This window comes from Diaphorina citri, unplaced genomic scaffold (genome assembly GCF_000475195.1).
Source record: "Diaphorina citri unplaced genomic scaffold, Diaci psyllid genome assembly version 1.1 scaffold658, whole genome shotgun sequence".
Classification (NCBI taxonomy): Eukaryota; Metazoa; Arthropoda; class Insecta; order Hemiptera; family Psyllidae; genus Diaphorina; species Diaphorina citri.
This window is the reverse complement of record NW_007378091.1, coordinates 101,542-125,382: the sequence shown is the minus strand read 5'-3', so window position 1 is coordinate 125,382 and position 23,841 is coordinate 101,542. Positions and strand designations below refer to the sequence as shown.

The 23,841-nt window shown below is 40.1% G+C and overlaps 1 protein-coding gene across 1 annotated transcript; it reads left to right on the top strand.

Annotated features, from left to right (window-relative positions):
* The first annotated feature begins 290 nt into the window (after positions 1–290).
* Positions 291–23,703, top strand: LOC103510940 (ral GTPase-activating protein subunit alpha-1-like). The gene is given in 22 exon segments (XM_026824857.1): positions 291–494; positions 1,082–1,131; positions 1,645–1,762; positions 2,131–2,241; positions 2,928–2,945; positions 6,176–6,347; positions 7,127–7,293; positions 7,812–7,927; positions 8,340–8,481; positions 8,874–9,045; positions 9,523–9,624; positions 10,228–10,576; positions 11,151–11,260; positions 11,589–11,739; positions 12,711–12,833; positions 13,261–13,471; positions 14,097–14,301; positions 14,706–15,009; positions 15,787–15,986; positions 19,588–21,268; positions 21,435–21,726; positions 21,901–23,703. Coding segments are annotated over 20 exon segments (5,529 nt in total). The 5' UTR covers positions 291–494; positions 1,082–1,131; positions 1,645–1,653; the 3' UTR covers positions 22,695–23,703.
* The last annotated feature ends 138 nt before the right edge of the window (positions 23,704–23,841 follow it).

Below are 23,841 nucleotides of genomic sequence, written 5' to 3'. Positions count from 1 at the left end.
TTTTATATTTCCCTCATATAAAACCTCTTAAAAAAAAAAAAAAAAAAAAAAAAACTTAAACTGAGTTTAAACTCACAGATCATGGTCCTGGGTCCCGTGCATAACCAAATTTCGGTTTAATTTTCAACCTCAATTTTGAGGAAGTAGCAAGCTGAAATATCAGCTGTTTTTTAGAGTTGGAAATATCCGGAAGAGAGCAGCACTGACTTGACTCAAGTTGGCGATCTCAGCGCATCCTGTGGAGCTTTTGATGAAATAATTTAGAAATCAAAAGTAAAAGTAAAGTAAATAAACAGAAAAAAATGTCAGAGATTTCGAAGTAAAAGGCAAAAGGATTAATCTCAAGATAAGATAAGATAAGAAAGCAGCGATAAATCAAATGTAGCGGTGTCTTCATCAATTCTGGAACAGTTCATTGTGCTAAAAAGTTGTACCTATGTTCAATAGTGCTTACATTTTTGCAACTACGCGTTTAAGTTGATACCAATATGTAGGCCCATGAGTTGTCGAGTGTCACTCATCAAATGGGTGGCCAGCTTCACATCTCTCAGACAACCTCCCTATCAACCCCCAACCCCGTCTTCCGTACCAGCTGCAACTAGGGTGACACGCTCTGTGAGGTAATAGCAACCTGCATTGAATAGAATAGAATATACCCTGCTTATACTGCCAGAATGAGACTGAAAAGTCCTTTTACTACCGCAGTCTAACACAAGACTTTGACAGCTTATTCTTCTTTTTCTTTTTAAAAAAGGACGAAAATGTGCAAGGGAGAGGGGGAATCAATGTTTTTTTTTTTCCTCTCTCTCATTTTTTGTAGCCAATTTCGTAATGTAATTGAAAGTCGTGTGATATTCACACCAGACTTATCACTTCCCTACTCAACGGAGAAGATGAGTGTTTCACCGCCGTTTTTATTTCGTAGCAATGAAATAACTGCTACATTAGACGCTTGAGGTCTGTATAGTAGCATCTCCATCCCTTAGTAAGTCCGTCATCAGATGGGCGATAATGTAGATGCTGGGTCAACACTATGGGAATAAATTATACGTATGTATGTATTTACTAATTAGGTATGTAGGCCAGTCACCCAGGTACATACTCTGTGGTATTGTAGCCTTCAATACCTAGGTAAGAAAAAATATGAAGTGAATGAAGTCATACTATAAGAGAGCAGGGACTGTATAAGAGAGAGATAGGAACTGGTATTGAAGTTTGAAAAATAAATATTTAAATTGCCAAGAAGCATATACAATTTCTAGTCTATTTTACCAAGTTACCGATTTGAAGTTTGGCACAGTTAGGAACTAGGTAGGTACATATTAGGTGCTTATTTATGTTCACGTCTGATTTGTGGGTTATGGGTATTATGTCTGAATCCCTACATACCTTCAAGCTTTGAATTTTTGGGAAACAGCTCACCTGATCTATGTTGTACCTCTTAGGAGCTGTCTAAATCTCAAAATCAGATACTCCCACAGAAGTTCTTGTTCAAAAAGTCCAGCTTGTACGTACTGATATACTTTAATACCCACATTTGTTCTTCCCATTGCAGGCCCTCAAAATGTTCAGCAAAAAAGTACACACTGCTGACATCAAAAAGTCCATATACTTTAATACCCACATTTGTTCTTCCCATTGCAGGCCCTCAAAATGTTCAGCAAAAAAGTACACACTGCTGACATCAAAAAGTCTATTCTCAAATTCCAAGACTCCAAAAAGGACTCCTCAGCAAGATTCAAGCACTTGAAAATAGTTGTTGGTAAGTGCATCAGTGTCATCAAATTCCAAATACTAAAATTACCTGTGCACATACTAAAAGATACAAGGTATCACAAATCATATTAGATACATTTTCTACTAGGGTCTTGTTCTACAAAGATGATTGCATTTTACACTCATCATGAAATTTTGCAAATTCCAATTCAGTATTGTAGAATTTCCCTCAGTCCTGTGCATTATTTGATTTATTATGATCAGTTATTATTCTTTAAAGGTAAAGCTAATATACATCTCTGACAAGCCAACATGACCTCAGCAAAGTAATTAGCAAGATGGAATTTATACTAAATTTACTTATGTATTTCGAACTTATTATTTTAACTAATTATGTTGATGCTTGCATTTCAGAACACATTGATGTGAGGGAAGCAAAAAATCTGTTTGAAGCCAACTATAGTTGTATCTTTTATATTTTCAATGATGCATTGACCTCTGCAGAAAATAATCTCAGGCAGAGAGGTAAGTCTTGTATATCAATTGGATATTTGCACAAAAAAGCACTGTGGTATGTAAATAAATTGGGCACTTCAGATGGTATCTAATCTTCAGCAGTTATCACTATCTATATCTTTGCATTCTTCCTTCTCCCTCTCTCTCTCTCTCTCCCTCTCCCTCTCCCTCTCCCTCTCCCTCTCCCTCCCTCTCTCTCTCTCTCTCCCTCCCTCCCCCTCTCTTCCTCCCTCTCTCTCTCCCCCTCTCAATTTTTGTAGAGCAATTTTTTTCGAGTGAATACATTTTTTCAATTAAAATTTTATGCTGATTCCAATAATTAAATAAAAAATGGGGGTTTCCATAAGAGTGACCTATATTTGGCAAAAAATGGGCCGTTTTGCAAAACAAATTGCAAATTTAAAAAAAGCCATTTTAATCATCAAAATTTCATCTACATGATGCCGTTTATTTCATTCCTTAATTCCCAGCCGTTTCTGAGATATAAGCGTGGTTCGCAAATCACGAACCACCCTGTATAAGTTAGAAGGGTCTCTTGTTCTTGGTTCCTAAAAGTGTAGTCCTCACTAATCTCAAAGTTCAGTGTTGCATTCTTCCTTCTCTTAATTTTATTTCAATCACTAACAATGCACAAAACTTTTGGTGGATGGGCAGCAAATTACTTACTTTGTGTTTTCTTTTCATTGTGATTTCAGATATAACATTCCACTTAGGTAAGTATGCTAAGCTCAGATAAGCCTTGCATGTTCTGAAATTTTTATGTAAATGTTTTATCTACAAACTATTTGTAGAGGTACCTAAAACTAACTGAAGTTTTGCATGAACAGGTTCATCTTAAACCAACATTTTTTTTATGATCTACTTATGTACAAAATGACTATACTGAGGTCTGTAAGGTAATACTCTATCTAATGCTAATGTAGATCCTGTACCACTTTCTTATCTTTGGTTTGCCACATCTTCATACCTACCTATCTCTTATGTATTAATGAACATTTGTATTTTGTAGGTATATTTCATAAGAAATCTTTTTCAAAATGCTGAGTATATTAGGTAATCTGCTGTTGAAGTGAATCTATTTTTCGTCGACAGCAATCTTCGTGGCCAAGTGGGTACCTACTATACTTAGTACCTATTCCAGGTTATGTAGGCCAGTCACCCAGGTACATACTCTGTGGTATTGTAGCCTTCAATACCTAGGTAAGAAAAAATATGAAGTGAATGAAGTCATGCTATAAGAGAGCAGGGACTGTATAAGGAACCCGCGGCCTGTTGCTTACAAGGCAGACGTGCTACCAACCAAGCTAACTAGGCTGGCCTGGTGATTTAAATGACACACTTTAACAGCTAACAGTGGGCACGAGCTATAACATGTAGAAATAACACAGCGAATCAGGCGCGGATTTCGGTTGTGGTAGAGGTCGGGGCCCCATGCTTTTAAGGGGCCGCAGGATTAGAGGAACGAACGGAGGCCTTCTTACCGTCTTACCGTGCTAAGACTTTCCCTTTGCGATCTTTCCATTAGTCACAGTCATTACTATTTGTTGAATCTTCTACAAGCCCTTATTTCTCTAAGCAATTTAACCGATTTATTTTGGATTCCCTCTGCCCCAACAGATACAGGGTTGCCAATTTTGGCAAAACTCTTACATCCGGGAAATTCATGGAAACTCAGAAAAGAGGCCACCAGGTAATTACTTTTGCGTCCAAAACTCATATTGAGTTCTCAGAGACGGAATCCTTTTCTCATTTTTTAAGATAATGTATTCTACTTAATCCTTGATTATTACCTTCCACTCTAGGGTAAATAACATTTTACAATACAGAGATCTTCTCCTAATATAATAAGAATAATAATTAAAATTAGCTTCTAAAAAGCTTTTCATGTATAGCAACATCAAATCCTCATTTCAAAGTAATTATAAAGAATTTTGTGGGCTAAAGAAAAAAAAAATCAATTTCATTAAATCAGACCTACCTAATAAACTGAAATGCAACTGTGTTCACTCCAGGTTCTTCATCCTATGGTATCAAGAGCTGGGGGAGAATGCTCCCATCTGGGCAGACGCCATGTTTGCCACTTTGGTTCCTGGATTCACTAGTCCCATACCAGGACAGCCAGGCCTTACAGCACTGTCCAATCCTCCGTCCAACACTGTGTTCCATGATCCCAACCAAGGTATGCTACCCTAAGCTTTTCACCCCTAAAGGAACAATACGTCCCACCGAATCATTTTTAAGAGTGGGATATATCATCCCAGACCTATCAAAAAATTCCGTTCTCACTGTTTTTCACACTTTTCTTTTGTGATGTAAGACATAAGTAAAATTCACTTGGCTAACTTGTCTGCTTTTGTCTCCAGATCGATTTTTGTTCAGTAGTCCTAGGAGGACATGACACTTTGTAGAGGCCTTATTTTCGCCGAATTTAGGGTAAAACCTCTGTCGCTGTGGGTAAATCTTAGCAGTTATACCAGTGACTTAAAATGCTTTAATAAAAGGACAAAGCTTTTTTTAAGCCTTGTTCTTTTAAAACGTGTTTATTGCTCCCTGTTGTAGGTCCTGTCAGTCCTGCTGAAATTCTGCCTGTATATCCTCCTCAAAGTGGTGATAAACCACCTGATGACTCCATGCGATTCTATCTGGAAACTCTCCTGGAAGCAATTGTTACACAGGTGAGCAGAATAAATAATACCTATCAATCAGAGGTAGAATACCTCTTCTGGAGTCAATTATCACACAGTACTGAAATATTAATAAATTATGGCTAGGGCCACCATAAGGTTGGATAGAGGGACCTGCTACAGCTACGGTCTTATCGTCCCGAAAACGTAGAAGATATAAGAAAGCCAGCCGTTCCGAGAGCGAACCTTTTCTATTTAGGTTAAAATCAGCCCCGGCCGGTAATTGAACCCGCGGCCTGTTGCTTACAAGGCAGACGTGCTACCAACCAAGCTAACTAGGCTGGCCTGGTGATTTAAATGACACACTTTTTTTTTCCTGGTTGGTTTTTTTGACTTTTTGTTTAGGGACTTTAGGGCATTCTTTCTGGGATACTTGTACATACTGATTTCTTTTCGCTATTCCAGATTGTGAAGATAGAGTGGAAGGACAAGCAGTATAGTCAGTACAAGAGTTTCATGTTCCTATTTGACAAGTTCAAGTTATACTATCAGCATCTCATATTTCCCCATTTCTCCAACAAGACGGACATCTATTTGCCAAATATTGGTAAGTTAGCTGTTAGCTTTCAGTCCTCCTATACTCTTCTTTATTCTTCTGTAAGTAAACACTTAAATATTTTATACTGATTTTACACTAAAGCACATATTTGGTTAATAAGCGATGCTTATATTTTATGAATAGAATAGAATAGAATATAGGTACCCTGCTGGGATAGGACTGAAAAGTCCCTTTTCCCCCACCAAGGACTTATATATTTGATACATTATGGGGAGTACACTTTACAAAATAAACACCCTGATTAATGTGTGTTATGATACTATGCTCTATTGTCTGTTATGCTACTAGATACCGTGAAAAAAGGACCTTGTCCAAAAAAATCTCTGTACAAAAATCAGTCAGGTACATGTTTTTCGTTTATTAATGATCTCGTCCTCGCTTGTTTTATTTGACAGATTTACCAAACGAAGTTTTGCATGAACAGGTTCATCTTAAACCAACATTTTTTTTTTTTTTTTTTTTTAATGATCTACTTATGTACAAAATGACTATACTGAGGTCTGTAAGATAATACTCTACTCTACCTAATGCTAATGTAGATCCTGTACCATTTTCTTATCTTTGGTTTGCCATATCTTCATACCTACCTATCTCTCATGTATTAATGAACATTTGTATTTTGTAGGTATATTTCATAAGAAATCTTTTTCAAAATGCTGGATTTTTCTCTAGATCCTGATTGGGTTTTCCTTGTTTTCAGTTCACAAGGCACACAAGGAAGAATTGGAAAGTGTCCTGTTTGTATTTGAAAAGATCCTGGTATTTTGTCCGGAGATTATTGCTTCAAAATGGCAGTGCCACAGTATTGCTCGAATTTTGGCAAAACTCTTACATCCGGGAAATTCATGGAAACTCAGAAAAGAGGCCACCAGGTAATTACTTTTGCGTCCAAAACTCATATTGAGTTCTCAGAGACGGAATCCTTTTCTCATTTTTTAAGATAATGTATTCTACTTAATCCTTGATTATTACCTTCCACTCTAGGGTAAATAACATTTTACAATACAGAGATCTTCTCCTAATATAATAAGAATAATAATTAAAATTAGCTTCTAAAAAGCTTTTCATGTATAGCAACATCAAATCCTCATTTCAAAGTAATTATAAAGAATTTTGTGGGCTAAAGAAAAAAAAAATCAATTTCATTAAATCAGACCTACCTAATAAACTGAAATGCAACTGTGTTCACTCCAGGTTCTTCATCCTATGGTATCAAGAGCTGGGGGAGAATGCTCCCATCTGGGCAGACGGCAGTGCCACAGTATTGCTCGAATTTTGGCAAAACTCTTACATCCGGGAAATTCATGGAAACTCAGAAAAGAGGCCACCAGGTAATTGCTTTTGTGTCCAAAACTCGTATTGAGTTCTCAGAGACGGAATCCTTTTCTCATTTTTTAAGATAATCCTTGATTATTACCTTCCACTCTAGGGTAAATAACATTTTACAATACAGAGATCTTCTCCTAATACAATAAGATTAATAATTAAAATTAGCTTCTAAGAAGCTTTTCATGTACAGCAACATCAAATCCTCATTTCAAAGTAATTATAAAGAATTTTGTGGGCTAAAGAACAAAAAATAAAAAAATAAAATAAATTTCATTAAATCAGACCTACGTAATAAACTGAAATGCAACTGTGTTCACTCCAGGTTCTTCATACTATGGTATCAAGAGCTGGGGGAGAATGCTCCCATCTGGGCAGATGCCATGTTTGCCACTTTGGTTCCTGGATTCACTAGTCCCATACCAGGACAGCCAGGCCTTACAGCACTGTCCAATCCTCCGTCCAACACTGTGTTCCATGATCCCAACCAAGGTATGCTACCCTAAGCTTTTCACCCCTAAAGGAACAATACGTCCCACCCTCCCACCGAATCATTTTTAAAAGTGGGATATATCATCCCAGACCTATCGAATCCTCCGTCCAACACTGTGTTCCATGATCCCAACCAAGGTATGCTACCCTAAGCTTTTCACCCCTAAAGGAACAATACGTCCCACCGAATCATTTTTAAGAGTGGGATATATCATCCCAGACCTATCAAAAAATTCCGTTCTCACTGTTTTTCACACTTTTCTTTTGTGATGTAAGACATAAGTAAAATTCACTTGGCTAACTTGTCTGCTTTTGTCTCCAGATCGATTTTTGTTCAGTAGTCCTAGGAGGACATGACACTTTGTAGAGGCCTTATTTTCGCCGAATTTAGGGTAAAACCTCTGTCGCTGTGGGTAAATCTTAGCAGTTATACCAGTGACTTAAAATGCTTTAATAAAAGGACAAAGCTTTTTTTAAGCCTTGTTCTTTTAAAACGTGTTTATTGCTCCCTGTTGTAGGTCCTGTCAGTCCTGCTGAAATTCTGCCTGTATATCCTCCTCAAAGTGGTGATAAACCACCTGATGACTCCATGCGATTCTATCTGGAAACTCTCCTGGAAGCAATTGTTACACAGGTGAGCAGAATAAATAATACCTATCAATCAGAGGTAGAATACCTCTTCTGGAGTCAATTATCACGCAGTACTGAAATATTAATAAATTATGGCTAGGGCCACCATAAGGTTGGATAGAGGGACCTGCTACAGCTACGGTCTTATCGTCCCGAAAACGTAGAAGATATAAGAAAGCCAGCCGTTCCGAGAGCGAACCTTTTCTATTTAGGTTAAAATCAGCCCCGGCCGGTAATTGAACCCGCGGCCTGTTGCTTACAAGGCAGACGTGCTACCAACCAAGCTAACTAGGCTGGCCTGGTGATTTAAATGACACACTTTTTTTCCTGGTTGGTTTTTTTGACTTTTTGTTTAGGGACTTTAGGGCATTCTTTCTGGGATACTTGTACATACTGATTTCTTTTCGCTATTCCAGATTGTGAAGATAGAGTGGAAGGACAAGCAGTATAGTCAGTACAAGAGTTTCATGTTCCTATTTGACAAGTTCAAGTTATACTATCAGCATCTCATATTTCCCCATTTCTCCAACAAGACGGACATCTATTTGCCAAATATTGGTAAGTTAGCTGTTAGCTTTCAGTCCTCCTATACTCTTCTTTATTCTTCTGTAAATCCACACTTAACTATTTCATACTGATTTTACACTAAAGCACATATTTGGCTAATAAGTGATGCTTATATTTTATGAATAGAATATAGGTACCCTGCTGGGATAGGACTGAAAAGTCCCTTTTCCCCCACAGTCTAACCAAGGACTTTTATAAGTATTTGATACAAAATGAACACCCTGATTAATGTGTGTTATGATACTATGCTCTATTGTCTGTTATGCTACTAGATACCGTGAAAAAAGGACCTTGTCCAAAAAAATCTCTGTACAAAAATCAGTCAGGTAGGTACATGTTTTTCGTTTATTAATGATCTCGTCCTCCCTTGTTTTATTTGACAGATTTACCAAATCTCAGGAAGCTGAGTAAGGACGAGGCTCACTCCCCGTACATGAGTTGTCGAGTGTCACTCATCAAATGGGTGGCCAGCTTCACATCTCTCAGACAACCTCCCTATCAACCCCCAACCCCGTCTTCCATACCAGCTGCAACTAGGGTGACACGCTCTGTGAGGTAATAGAAACCTGCATTGAATAGAATAGAATATACTGCCGCAGTCTAAGCAAGGTCTTATGGTACAATTTGGTACATTGGGTATTTGGTACAATATTTTTAAAATTATTGTGTTATTAAATCAAACCCATAAAATACAACGTTACCTTGTTTAGACTGCTGGGGTAAAGGTACTTTTGAAGTCTCATTTGAGCAAGATAAACAAGGTATATTCTATTCTACAACAGAATAGAATGCACCTACCCTGTTTATACTGCCAGAATGAGACTGAAAAGTCCTTTTACTACCGCAGTCTAACACAAGACTTTGACAGCTTATTCTTCTTTTTAAAAAAGGACGAAAATGTGCAAGGGAGGGGGGAATCAATGTTTCTTTTCCTCTCTCTCATTTTTTGTAGCTGATTTCGTAATGTAATAGAAAGTCGTGTGATATTCACACCAGACTTATCACTTTCCTTATTTTTCTCTATCTCTCCAGTGAATCTGAAACCGCGGATACCCATACTTCTCATCCACTCTCCTCTCAAGAAGCTAGAAGAAGCATCAGTCTAGTACAAGACACAGTGGAGCCTAACCATGAGTAAGTCGAATATCATCCCCTTTGAATAATCTTTAGCTCGAACCCGGAACCTCCGGCGTGTAAGCCTAGTGTGATAACCACTCGACCTAGGAGATTGCTAAGTAATTTTAAATGTTAGGTAGTATTTTTAAAGTTTGTAGTTTAACTTGGAAATTAGCGGCTACCTTTTAAACGCTAGGTCGCGGGTTCAATTCCTACCCCGGGTGAACTTCATCATTAATAGGAAACAAGTAAGTCTCGTTCTCGAAACGGTAGGGTTTTCTTATTTGCAATCCTGCACTCCTTGTGTCTTCAAACCTCTCGCTTGTCTCTATCAAACCAAACCACAAAATTATATCAATAAAGAGGAGCTCTATTAAACTGTGGGTATAATGGAACAACTTGTTCTAAGCTGACAGTCTAAAAAAAGCACTACTTATACTTATACTTCTTGGATAAAAATTAAATATTTCATCAAAGAAAATGTTGGGTGCCTACATACATTACATAGAAATACGGATCGTTTCTGACGAAATTCCTGTGTGCGGAGTCCAGTATGTAGGACTATTGCACCCCGGATGCCTACATAAATAATGAATGGATGTATTTTCACTTGTTTCCCAGTGAGAATCCCCTCACGGCAGCGTTCAACATAGTCCGTCAAGTCCTGTACGGATCCCGCGATAACATCAACTTCATTCACGAGATATTTCGACAAGCGTTCCTCTTCCCCTTCACGTGTTCTCCTGCTATACGTCGCGTCATTGCTGTCTACAAGGATTGGATCCAATGCAGTGCCAACGTACCAACGCTGCCTGTGTTTATGTTGGAACCGCTGGAATCGGTTGAGTCTCCGAGCTCACCGGACGAACACCTGTTGACCGCGCGATTGCGACTGAGGAATCACAGCTATATTGGGGCCATTCAGAGTGAAAACGTGCTGGTGCGGGCGGGGCTGCAGAATGTACTACAGGTGAGTCACCCTTTATACCTTTGTTTTTTGATCTTAAAATATACCCCTAAAATTGAAATGGTAGGAACTTGAATATACCTTTTTCCCTGGTACCTACATAAAATTTGAGCACTTTGGACGTCCACACTTGGTGCCACAGGCCACTTGTGTATTTTCAATGGCAATCTGATAGAGAGCCTCTGAGTGAAATTCTGCAATTTTTTGATGAAAAATTCCAAAAATTAAAGAGTCTGTCTCTCATAAGGGATATGTTTTAATACATTTGTTTCTGTGAGTAAATTTTATGGAATGTGCTTTGGCAGTCAGTGTGTTGAAAATGCATATCTCCTTGGTGGAATAAAAAAAAGGTCCAATAGTAAAATATGGCTTACTTAAGTAATGAAATGTGTTGTATTTGTTTCCAGGTGTTCATTACCCATGCAGCCAACGTGTTTCTGTCTGTGAGTAAATTTTATGGAATGTGCTTTGGCAGTCAGTGTGTTGAAAATGCATATCTCCTTGGTGGAATAAAAAAAAGGTCCAATATTAAAATACGGCTTACTTAAGTAATGAAATGTGTTGTATTTGTTTCCAGGTGTTTATTACCCATGCAGCCAACGTGTTTCTATTGGAAGTGGGCTCAGAGTATCCCCTGTTTCTAGAAGAGCAAGTAGATATTTGTAAGCGAGTGCTCAACATTTACAGGTAAACAAAGACTGCCAGTTAAGTATCTGCCCCATCCCCCCCCCAAAAAAAAGGTTTGTACCTTGGATCCCCTTTCGCATTACTTTAAGGCACATTCTTTTACATTCATGCCTATTCAAGAACGGAAAAGTTTGGTCAGAGAATTTCCGTCCTGGCCGGAATTCGAACCCAGCACCTCTAGTTTGAGAGTCAGTGTTCTTGACCACTCAGCCACAGAGGTGAGCCATCTGGTTGGGCTAGCTGGCTTTTCTTATTTATTGTCTCCCAGTGTTCGAACCCATTCCCTCCTGCTTACCAGGCGATAAAATTTGACTGGTTCCTATTTCAGGTACATGGTGATGCACACCAACATGGAGTACAAGACTTGGCAGCAACTCCTGGTTGTACTTCTAAGGATAACCTCCCTCATTCTGAACAAAGTGCCTCCCAAAAAGAAACAACAAACCATAGGCGGGAAATTAGCGCCTGCTATTTTCCAAGTGAGTTCAATTTCAATTTTTCAATTTATTTATTTTCTTTTTTTTACAATCTTGGAATCTTGCCATAATCTTAATCTTTGCTTCCAAGACTTATTTTTATGGGTACCTACAGCTTTTAAAGTCCAGAAAAAAAGTTGGATGAACTGTAACAAGAAAGGTATTATCGTCCCGAAATTGGAGAGTAAAGAAAGACAGGATGGGAAAAAGCCAGTCGTTCTTCCGAGAACGAACCTTATCCGTTAGGTATAAAGTTAGCCCCGGGCGAAAATCGAACTTCCAAGCTAAATTATAAACTTTAAAAATACAAACATTTACAACTAGCAAACTCCGAGGCCGATCTGTTTAGAAGGCTTGCACACCTTAGGCCCCGGGTTCGATTCCCAGAAGAGTCTACCCTCCAACTTAACTAGACTGACTTTGAGGCAATGTTTATTGCCAAACTATCTTCACAATTACATGGGGTATAATTATTTCATTACAATCTTGGAATCTTGCCATAATCTTAATCTTTGCTTCCAAGACTTATTTTTATGGGTACCTACAGCTTTTAAAGTCCAGAAAAAAGTTTGATAGAACTGTAACAAGAAAGGTATTATCGTCCCGAAATTGAAGAGTAAAGAAAGACAGGATGGGAAAAAGCCAGTCGTTGTTCCGAGAACGAACCTTATCCGTTAGGAATAAAGTTAGCCCCGGGCGAAAATCGAACTTCCAACCCAGCGTTTACGAGGTAGACTCGCTAGCTCGCTACTCTCCAAGCTAAATTATAAACTTTAAAAATACAGACATTTACAACTAGCAAACTCCGAGGCCGATCTGTTTAAAAGGCTTGCACACCTTAGGCCCCGGGTTCGATTCCCAGAAGAGTCTACCCTCCAAGCTAACTAGACTGACTTTGAGGCAATGTTTATTGCCAAACTATCTTCACAATTACATGGGGTAGGTATAACTACTTCACATTTCTTCCTCTACAGACGCTGATAGTCACCTGGATCAAAGCGAACCTCAATGTAGTCATACCAGGCGAGCTATGGGATCAGTTCCTTAGTGTCCTTAGTTCTCTCACTCAGTGGGAAGAACTCATCAAAGAGTGGGCGGTAAGTCATTTGTGTCCATTTCAAACAAGTATCGTGTCTCTTCTCGCTCATCCGATGAGGGACACATTACGTGATGGACAAGCTACGACACAGGCCTTACGAGTCTAATGTACGATTTTCATTGCTATGAAAATAATGAACCTTAATATTTTTTGGAAGCGTCGCGAGGGTACGCCCCGATAGTGTTATCAAAGTCTTTTTCAGTTTCCGATGCCTTTTCTGGACTTTGTTGGACTATCATTGTGATATTTTGGTCTTATTGTTTTACTGGATCTGGATGCCTTTCCTGACAATCAAACCCTCACTATTTATTCGGGCTTGGGACCGGAATAAGCTGCATTGCACACCCCTCAGGCTAGTTTTTGAAAAAATAATAATACATGATAAAAAATCTACGACTCAATGTGTAACGTTGTGTTGTTCACAGAAAACCCTGGACACTCTGACCCGCGTCCTAGCGCGCCATGTGTACGGCTTAGACCTGACAGATCTACCGCTAGATCGCCTTACGGAACAGAAAGCCAAGCGTCGACGCGGTACCAGCACATCCCGACGCGGAACGACGCATGATTCCCCTAGGAAACTCAACTCCCCCGCCCACCAGAATAGACAGGACAATGCGTGTGAAACGAACAGAGGTAGGTGTAATAGACCAGTTGCGCTTACTTGGGTGAGGTTTCAAAGTCAAAGAGCAGAAAAAATAAAAACTAGGGAATTTTTCTTTTTGAAACTCAACTCCCCCGCCCACCAGAATAGACAGGACAATGCGTGTGAAACGAACAGAGGTAGGTGTAATAGACCAGTTGCGCTTACTGGGGTGAGGTTTCAAAGTCAAAGAGCAGAAAAAATAAAAACTAGGGAATTTTTCTTTTTCTTCTACGACTTCTAGATCTGGAGATAAATCGATTTTAAAAAATGCCAGTAAATCTTGGACTTTGACGTCACGGCATACGCTCCCGTACGCGATGACATCATAGCACATGACTCCTTCAAGATCTCCTTGTTTGTGCGCATGCGTTTCTGCGCATTTCGTAAACTTTGACGTCACGACTCTTTGAGTTTTTTTATTAGAACCTCTAATTAAAATTTAATTTTCGACCTTTTAAAGTTACTTTTTCGGAGTTTTGACCTTGGATGTAGATTTTTCTTAAGTAGGAATCGACCTTTTATTCATATTTTTTACCCAAATGAAACTGCTCCATTCTTAACATGAATTTCATTTCATTCCAGCTAGACTAATTATTGTTTAATTTTTCTCGACAGAGCTGGACTCGAACCATCATAGCAAGGAGTGTGTGAGTCTGGACGACCAATGTTTGGACCAAGACACGGAATCTGCCTATCTAAGACGCGGCTACAGCGAGACCCACCTCCTATCTGTGGACAGTGGCTCATCCAATGTCCTGCAAGATGGGGAGGAACAGGAAGAGAAAACCTGGCTCTACTATCTGGATAAGGATAGAAAAAGGTAAAGACAGTGGTGTATATACTTTTTCAAGGGCCCGCCGACCTCCCTCCGTGCCCGAGTGGGGATCACACTCGGCTTACACGCCGGAGGTTTCGGGTTCGATTCCCGACGTTTTTTTTTTTTAACTGTCCTTGGAGTTTAGGGTGCACCCAGATTCGTGAGGACATTATTTAATCGAGTCGCGAACAGTGGCGGCATTACCAGTAAAAAAAATAATTGAAATATGGAAATTGATTTTAAAGGAGGCACTTTGTGATTTCCACAAAAGTCGTGAAAAGGCTTTAACACAAATAAATTCACGATTTGATTTGCTTTTGAAGGCTTTGATAGAACCTAAAGGCATAAAGTTACCTAACGACAAGATATTCTGTTCTAAAATAAAGCATTAGTTTGTATTCGTACAGATGGGAGCACAAGCTGATACGCAAAGCTCGCAGCATGGACTGCGTACAGGGGGCCCGTCAACAGTACTCCGAGGAAAACCACAGCCGCTCCCCTTCGCCGGCGCCGTCTAGCGGTATAGAATCCAACTCTCCCCTCCAGCTAGACCTCGCAGGGGAGGGGACAGGAGGGGGAGGAGGGGTGTCGATTATGTCGGGAGGGGGTGTGAGGGGCTGGTTGCCAGATGTGGCAGTCGTGCTTTGGAGGCGCATGATATGTGCCCTGGGCAATGTCAACACGATACAGGACCCTGCCCTGCATTCACAGGTAAAACATATTTATAAGTAATTAGAACAGGTTGTATTAGCGTACACGAACCATCTGTAACTGCTAAGGTCTTATTAGGGTTGGGACATCGACATCGATGTTTTGAAAACATCGATACATCGGAACAAAAACATCGATGTCAACATCGATGTTTTTGATTACGATACATCGGATACTCGATATATCGAAGTTTAATGCAAATGATTGATCCCGTGACTGGCTGTTGCGGGGCCCACTCAGCCTCGTGAGGAAAATGAGTAGCTATGACATGTAAATTAGGGTTGGGACATCGACATCGATGTTTTGAAAACATCGATACATCGGAACAAAAACATCGATGTCAACATCGATGTTTTTGATTACGATACATCGGATACTCGATATATCGAAGTTTAAAAACATCGATGTTTTCGTCTCGATGTCCCAACCCTAGGTCTTATCGTCCCGAAAGCGAAAAGAGAAGAAAGACAGGATAGGAAAACCAGCCGTTCCCAGAACGAACATACTGCCAACCGCTACACCAATCTAAAGGCTGAAACTCTAGGGACGGGACTTTCAAACTCAAACGTGGTTTTTTTTTTTTTTTTTTTTTTTTTTTTTTTTTTTCTTCAAACGTGTTTTTTTTTTTTTTTTTTTTTTTTTTTTTTTTCATTTCTTTCCATGTTCCAATAGTCGATCCATGTCGGCTGAACTATCCAAATTGCCTCGATAACATAGTTTCCTCGTGGTCGACCAAGTTTGGACACACCTTTAAAGACTTCACTGTCCACGTTTCAGGTCTTCAGTCACCTGGTCGACCTGTCCACAACGCTGAACAAGATGCGCCTAAATCAGGGTGTTATCACAGGAGATACCATGCCCTCCCCTGCCCCCTCTCTACCTGACTTGGTACCTCCCCTGACTCTAGTGGCCCCGTGGTGTTTTGAGGCGTTGAATCTATCTGATAGGTATCATCGGGGTAAACTCAATGCATACAGGTAAGTCATATACTGTAGAGTTCCAATGTCCTAGGGACCTAGGCTAAGGGTGGGTAAACAGGAATGGTCGAACATCCTCTGTGGGTTTCACCAACTTTGTTTTCAGCCCCTAACAGCCTGTTAGCTTAACAGCCCTTTTAAGCCTATACAAATCAAATGGAACTTAAGTGTGGGTTTCACCAACTTTGTTTTCAGCCCCTAACAGCCTGTTAGCTTAACAGCCCTTTTAAGCCTATACAAATCAAATGGAACTTAACTGGCTGTTAGCTTAACAGGACTTCTAAGAGCTGACAAAAATATTGGTGAAACCAAACCTATGTTATTATCCCTTACGCCTGGACTAAGAGACTGAATATCTGATGTCCAAATCCATGTGAAGTGTTTTCATGTATTTTATTTTATGTTCACAGGCTTCTATGTTCCATGCTACAGGACCCATGCCTCTCTCCTCAATATATCTCTCAACTCTACAGGGTGTTTCATCAAGGTCTCGTATGTTCCGATCAAAGTATTGTCAACATTATAATCAAATACACAGGGCCACGCTTCCTCTCCTTGAACTTGCCTGGCTCCAGTCTCCTCTATCTTGATATTATCCATGCCTGTAACAAGGTTATCATCTCGCCTGATCTGAGAGCTACCCCCCGCACGGAGGCTGTGTCTATGTTGGCAACACTGTTGGGTATTCTCGATACACACAAGCATGTTGCCATGTTACAGCCAAGTTCCCCCCTATTATCCATGCCTGTAACAAGGTTATCATCTCGCCTGATCTGAGAGCTACCCCCCGCACGGAGGCTGTGTCTATGTTGGCAACACTGTTAGGTATTCTCGATACACACAAGCATGTTGCCATGTTACAGCCAAATTCCCCCCTGGTACGCGATGACATCATAGTACATGACTCCTTCAAGATCTCCTTGTTTGTGCGCATGCGTTTCTGCGCATTTCGTAAACTTTGACGTCCCGACTCTTTGAACTTTTTCATTAGAACCTCTAATAAAAATTTAATTTTCGAACTTTTAAAGTTACTTTTTTGGAGTTTTGACCTTGGATGTAGATTTTTCTTGAGTAGACCTTTTATTCATATTTTTTACCCAAATGAAACTGCTCCATTCTTAACATGAATTTCATTTCATTCCAGCTAGAGTAATGAATTTCATTCCAGCTAGACTAATTGTTTAATTTTTCTCGACAGAGCTGGACTCGAACCATCAGAGCAAGGAGTGTGTGAGTCTGGACGACCAATGTTTGGACCAGGACACGGAATCTGCCTATCTAAGACGCGGCTACAGTGAGACCCATCTCCTATCTGTCGACAGTGGTTCATCTAATGTCCTGCAAGATGGGGAGGAACAGGAAGAGAAAACCTGGCTCTACTATCTGGATAAGGATAGAAAAAGGTAAAGACAGTGGTGTATATACTTTTTCAAGGGCCCGCCGACCTCCCTCCGTGCCCGAGTGGGGATCACACTCGGCTTACACGCCGGAGGTTTCGGGTTCGATTCCCGACGTTTTTTTTTTTTAACTGTCCTTGGAGTTTAGGGTGCACCCAGATTCGTGAGGACATTATTTAATCGAGTCGCGAACAGTGGCGGCATTACCAGTAAAAAAAATAATTGAAATATGGAAATTGATTTTAAAGGAGGCACTTTGTGATTTCCACAAAAGTCGTGAAAAGGCTTTAACACAAATAAATTCACGATTTGATTTGCTTTTGAAGGCTTTGATAGAACCTAAAGGCATAAAGTTACCTAACGAGCGGCATTACCAGTAAAAAAAATAATTGAAATATGGAAATTGATTTTAAAGGAGGCACTTTGTGATTTCCACAAAAGTCGTGAAAAGGATTTAACACAAATAAATTCACGATTTGATTTGCTTTTCTTTGATAGAACCTAAAGGCATAAAGTTACCTAACGGCAAGATATTCTGTTCTAAAATAAAGCATTAGTTTGTATTCGTACAGATGGGAGCACAAGCTGATACGCAAAGCTCGCAGCATGGACTGCGTACAGGGGGCCCGTCAACAGTACTCCGAGGAAAACCACAGCCGCTCCCCTTCGCCGGCGCCGTCTAGCGGTATAGAATCCAACTCTCCCCTCCAGCTAGACCTCGCAGGGGAGGGGACAGGAGGGGGAGGAGGGGTGTCGATTATGTCGGGAGGGGGTGTGAGGGGCTGGTTGCCAGATGTGGCAGTCGTGCTTTGGAGGCGCATGATATGTGCCCTGGGCAATGTCAACACGATACAGGACCCTGCCCTGCATTCACAGGTAAAACATATTTATAAGTAATTAGAACAGGTTGTATTAGCGTACACGAACCATCTGTAACTGCTAAGGTCGGCAATGTCAACACGATACAGGACCCTGCCCTGCATTCACAGGTAAAACATATTTATAAGTAATTAGAACAGGTTGTATTAGCGTACATGAACCATCTGCCGGTAAACTGAAATGAGGAAAAAAAAGTTTTTTTTTCAAGAGGTTTGATAGAAGGAACTGTAACTGCTAAGGTCTTATCGTCCCGAAAGCGAAGAGAGAAGAAAGACAGGATAGGAAAGCCAGCCGTTCCCAGAACGAACATACTGCCGACCGCTACACCAATCTAAAGGCTGAAACTCTAGGGACGGGACTTTCAAACTCAAACGTGTTTTTTTTTTTTTTTTTTTTTTTTTTTTTTTTTCATTTCTTTCCATGTTCCAATAGTCGATCCATGTCGGCTGAACTATCCAAATTGCCTCGATAACATAGTTTCCTCGTGGTCGACCAAGTTTGGACACACCTTTAAAGACTTCACTGTCCACGTTTCAGGTCTTCAGTCACCTGGTCGACCTGTCCACAACGCTGAACAAGATGCGCCTAAATCAGGGTGTTATCACAGGAGATACCATGCCCTGGTTTTTAAAATCAAAAGGTGTTTTTTTTTTTTTTTTTTTTTTTTTTTTTCATTTCTTTCCATGTTCCAATAGTCGATCCATGTCGGCTGAACTATCCAAATTGCCTCGATAACATAGTTTCCTCGTGGTCGACCAAGTTTGGACACACCTTTAAAGACTTCACTGTCCACGTTTCAGGTCTTCAGTCACCTGGTCGACCTGTCCACAACGCTGAACAAGATGCGCCTAAATCAGGGTGTTATCACAGGAGATACCATGCCCTCCCCTGCCCCCTCTCTACCTGACTTGGTACCTCCCCTGACTCTAGTGGCCCCGTGGTGTTTTGAGGCGTTGAATCTATCTGATAGGTATCATCGGGGTAAACTCAATGCATACAGGTAAGTCATATACTGTAGAGTTCCAATGTCCTAGGGACCTAGGCTAAGGGTGGGTAAACAGGAATGGTCGAACATCCTCTGTGGGTTTCACCAACTTTGTTTTCAGCCCCTAACAGCCTGTTAGCTTAACAGCCCTTTTAAGCCTATACAAATCAAATGGAACTTAAGTAACTGGCTGTTAGCTTAACAGGACTTCTAAGAGCTGACAAAAATATTGGTGAAACCAAACCTATGTTATTATCCCTTACGCCTGGACTAAGAGACTGAATATCTGATGTCCAAATCCATGTGAAGTGTTTTCATGTATTTTATTTTATGTTCACAGGCTTCTATGTTCCATGCTACAGGACCCATGCCTCTCTCCTCAATATATCTCTCAACTCTACAGGGTGTTTCATCAAGGTCTCGTATGTTCCGATCAAAGTATTGTCAACATTATAATCAAATACACAGGGCCACGCTTCCTCTCCTTGAACTTGCCTGGCTCCAGTCTCCTCTATCTTGATATTATCCATGCCTGTAACAAGGTTATCATCTCGCCTGATCTGAGAGCTACCCCCCGCACGGAGGCTGTGTCTATGTTGGCAACACTGTTAGGTATTCTCGATACACACAAGCATGTTGCCATGTTACAGCCAAATTCCCCCCTGTTCCAAGTCACCCAGTGTCCCGATGCCAAAGATTTAGTGTTGAATATTCTACTAAGGTGTGGTAAGACAGAACCCACAGGCCAAGCACGTTGTATTGCACTTAGTAGTCTTGGTATATTCCTACATCATACACTCAGCTCTAGTACCCCTCAACATCCTTGTGCCAAGGAAGCACTCAACACTTTACTCTTAGCTCTCAAGTTCAATCATGATACCATAGCACAAGTTGCGTGTGATGTTCTATTGAGCCTAACGAATCTCTGCAAAGTCTTACTACAAGTTTATCCAGAGATACCATCCCGTATTATAGAAGTGCTCGCGAGTACATTATCTTATCTGATGCCAGTGGATGCCAAGGACAAGAGACTCATGACCTCATTAGTGTTTTGTCTTGGAGAATGGACAATGCAAGTCCCCCCGGCTGTCTTGTACAAACCTAAAACTCACAACCCCTGTCTCCTACATACAGTGTTTCAGATTCTTACTCAGCTTTGTGAGGGTGGCAAGGCTCGTGGTATTCCTATTAGTGGTGCATTCCATCAGGATATAGTGGCTGAGTTTAACCCTAACATTGTATTGGATGACCTCAAATCCGATGAGAGTCCTACACTCGGCAGGAGATTCCTAGGGGAAGGTTCTGGAGGTCATCTGAGTAGTACAGGACATGCAGTACAGCTAGCAGCTAAGATGATCATTGGACACTTGGTGAATCACATAGGACATTTCCCACTGAGTGGTGGCGTAGCCAGGATCAGCTCCTTGGTATCTGAGTATGATGATATTCCAAACCTATGTTATCAAGAGCAGCAGCTATCTAGTCAGGTGTTGTGTGCTCCCAACATGCAACTGTTTGTCCTAGGATCAAGCTGTCTGATGTCACTCATAGAGTTACCTGCGTTAGAAGTACCTGGTGGTGGTATTACTGCTGGTCTCATCACAGCACCATCACAAGTTAGAGTACTCTTGAGAGACCTCGGTGGTAAATCTTGTTGGGACGCCTCCATCTTGTATTGTTCTCCAGAACAACTCGCTAATATTCCATCCTCTACTTTATCCAATGTGTCTCGCGCCAAGGTGAGTGCACCTCGCTGTGATGATACTATGAACTCTTGTATTGTAACTCTACCTCAGTATACAATGAGACATAGACCCCCCTCAGTACTCCCTATGGCACAGGACTCTGCACCAGACCTTGATAACCTGGATGATCTACTCAGATACATAGGACACACCAGTCCAGAGTGTTTGGAAACTTTAGACACACCTCGTAATATCCCAGCTTCACGTAGTTCTATCAATACAGAACTAGAACAAGATACAATCGGATGTATCTTGAGTCACTTACCACACTGTGAAGTTTCTTGTCTTGTTTGATTTTCTTAGCTGTTAGCCTTTTGTTGAACATGGAATCCACTGGTTCATACCCGATGGGTACATCTTCAGGGGCAGAATCATCACTGTCCATTTTATTTTGATTTATCTGAGCCCTACAAAGTGTTTTGATAGTGAATTAAAGTTACAGAGTTACTTGGGTTCAAATTTCACCTATTTAGAGACAAATAAGTACAGAAATAACTAATACCGCAATAACTGCACAACTTTCAGATTTTTACTTTTTTTTTTCAAAAAAAAAATACAAAATGTGGATGCATGGGATCATAGATCTCAACTCTATCTACTCGATAAGAATGAGAAGCTGACGCGAGAAATTCGGAATCTCGACACGCAGACATGTAGAGAAACACACAAGGTAGCTGTTATCTTTGTAGCGCATGGTCAGGAAGACAAGAGTTCCATCTTATCCAATACAGCAGGGAGTCAGTAGGATTATCCCCCAGGATATCCTTGATTTGAAGGTTGTTTAGGTTATATTTTAATCTTATCTGTGTATATTTAGTACAATGACATAAAATATGTTTAACCGTTATGATAACGTTACAAACTTCGCATTGAGGTGGATCGGTTCTTTCCATTAGAAAGCCATGGAGGGAGTCAGGCGTATGAAGAATTCATTTCAGGTCTGGCCTGGGAAGTGGAGCTAGAAACTCACACGGGATTCATGGGGGGACTACAGAAAGGTAAATCAACATCTGGTACCACAGCACCCTACTATGCAACTTCCTTCTGTGAAACTCTATTCCATGTAGCAACCAGAATGCCCTCTCACACAGCCGAAGCCTTACTACACAAGACCAGACATCTAGGCAATGATGAAATCCATATTGTATGGTCAGAACATCATAGAGATTATAGGAGAGGCATTATTCCTACAGAGTTCTGTGATGTTCTTATTGTGATCTATCCTCTACCTAACCGTTTGTATAGAATTACCATCAATAGAAAACCAGACGTTCCCTTGTTTGCGCCCCTGTTCCATGAAGCTATTGTAGAACACAAGACATTACCTGGACTAGTACGTGCCACAGCATTGAACGCATCTCGTGCCAAACGTAGTATGCTGCCGTTCTATCAGCAATACTATGAGGAGAGATATCGCTCACTGGACACTGTACTCAAGCAACATCGGGCCAGTACAACGTTTGAAGATTTTACAAGTCAGGTGTTCTCGCCAGTGCACATAGATGGTGGCATGTCTTCCGAACAAAATAGAACAAGTCTAATGGGTAGCTCAGTACCTAGTAGTTTAGTAAGTGTAGAAAGTCATAGTGGTGGTACATCAGAGTCCTCATGGAGTACGCATCATACAGCAGGTGAAGGTGTATCACCTCGCGTTGGAAAGAAGTTAGCTATGAAATCCGTATCCCTGACAAGCAGTAGATAAATATTCCATACTAACATTCGACCAGGCAATGGAACGTGTATTTCAACTATTTGAGAATTCAGTGGAAAAGTTATTGGTTTACTCAAGAACCTTAAGAGATTATTTCTCATTAACTTATTATAATAAAATTGTGATATGGACAAATCTAGGATTTTCTTTGTATCTCGCTTGGGACTCAAATCTGCACCCACCAGATTACTGCCTGGTCCACTCTTCCAACGCGCGACGTCAGTATAGTTATATCTATATTTGGCGTCTATCCTGTTACTGAAAGCAACTCTCGCAAATATTTTGACGTCACCACGGCTATTTATGTAAGTTGTAAGCTGTTTTGTGTTTAATGCATGCTAAACAAAGCCATGCCATGTTTCCTCGGTAATACTACTTGAAATATTTTTTTTTCTTTTCACTCCTCATTTCTCCTATGAAATTCCTTAAATATGAACTACCTACGATAATCGTTTACTTTCTAATCTCAATTTTGAACTCCATTTCATATTTTTCCTGTTTTGTCTCCTTCATTTTCTCCTAGCTAGAATCATTTTTATCTCCCCCTTTTTGTTGTTATTTAATTATTTGTTCCTGACCTTTTGAGCTCCTCTAGGCAGTTTTTTGCTGTAGAACAAATAGAACTAGGGAAATCGAACTTTTCACGCTATTCCAGATTATTAGGAACTAAAAAAATCACAATAAAAACAATAGCAAGTATGTAATCCTTATTGATATTTTCTTCTCGTATCCATCGTACATATTTACGTTTAATTTTAAAAAAGAATAAATCAAAATTTGTAAATTATTAATTATCAACATATTATTATAATGCAAACTAAGGTTCGTGTCTCTCAAGTCCTGTTAGTTTTGTCCTCATAACTCAAAGGGCAATTTTCTTCCTGAACTCGGACACAAACCTTTGACCTTAAATTGCTAGGCCATCAGAGCTATCACTCATTTTAGACTTTAGTAAGAAGCACATGATTAAAAACTATGATTCTATGGGACAGATGTAAAATATTAGAATTTCACCAGTTACTTAGTATGTACTTGTACAAATCACTTTTACACAAAGGTTTCCAGAATTTAAATTGTTTTTATGAATAATAACTAGTTATTTATTTTATAACAAAAATATTTATATTTATTTATTTTA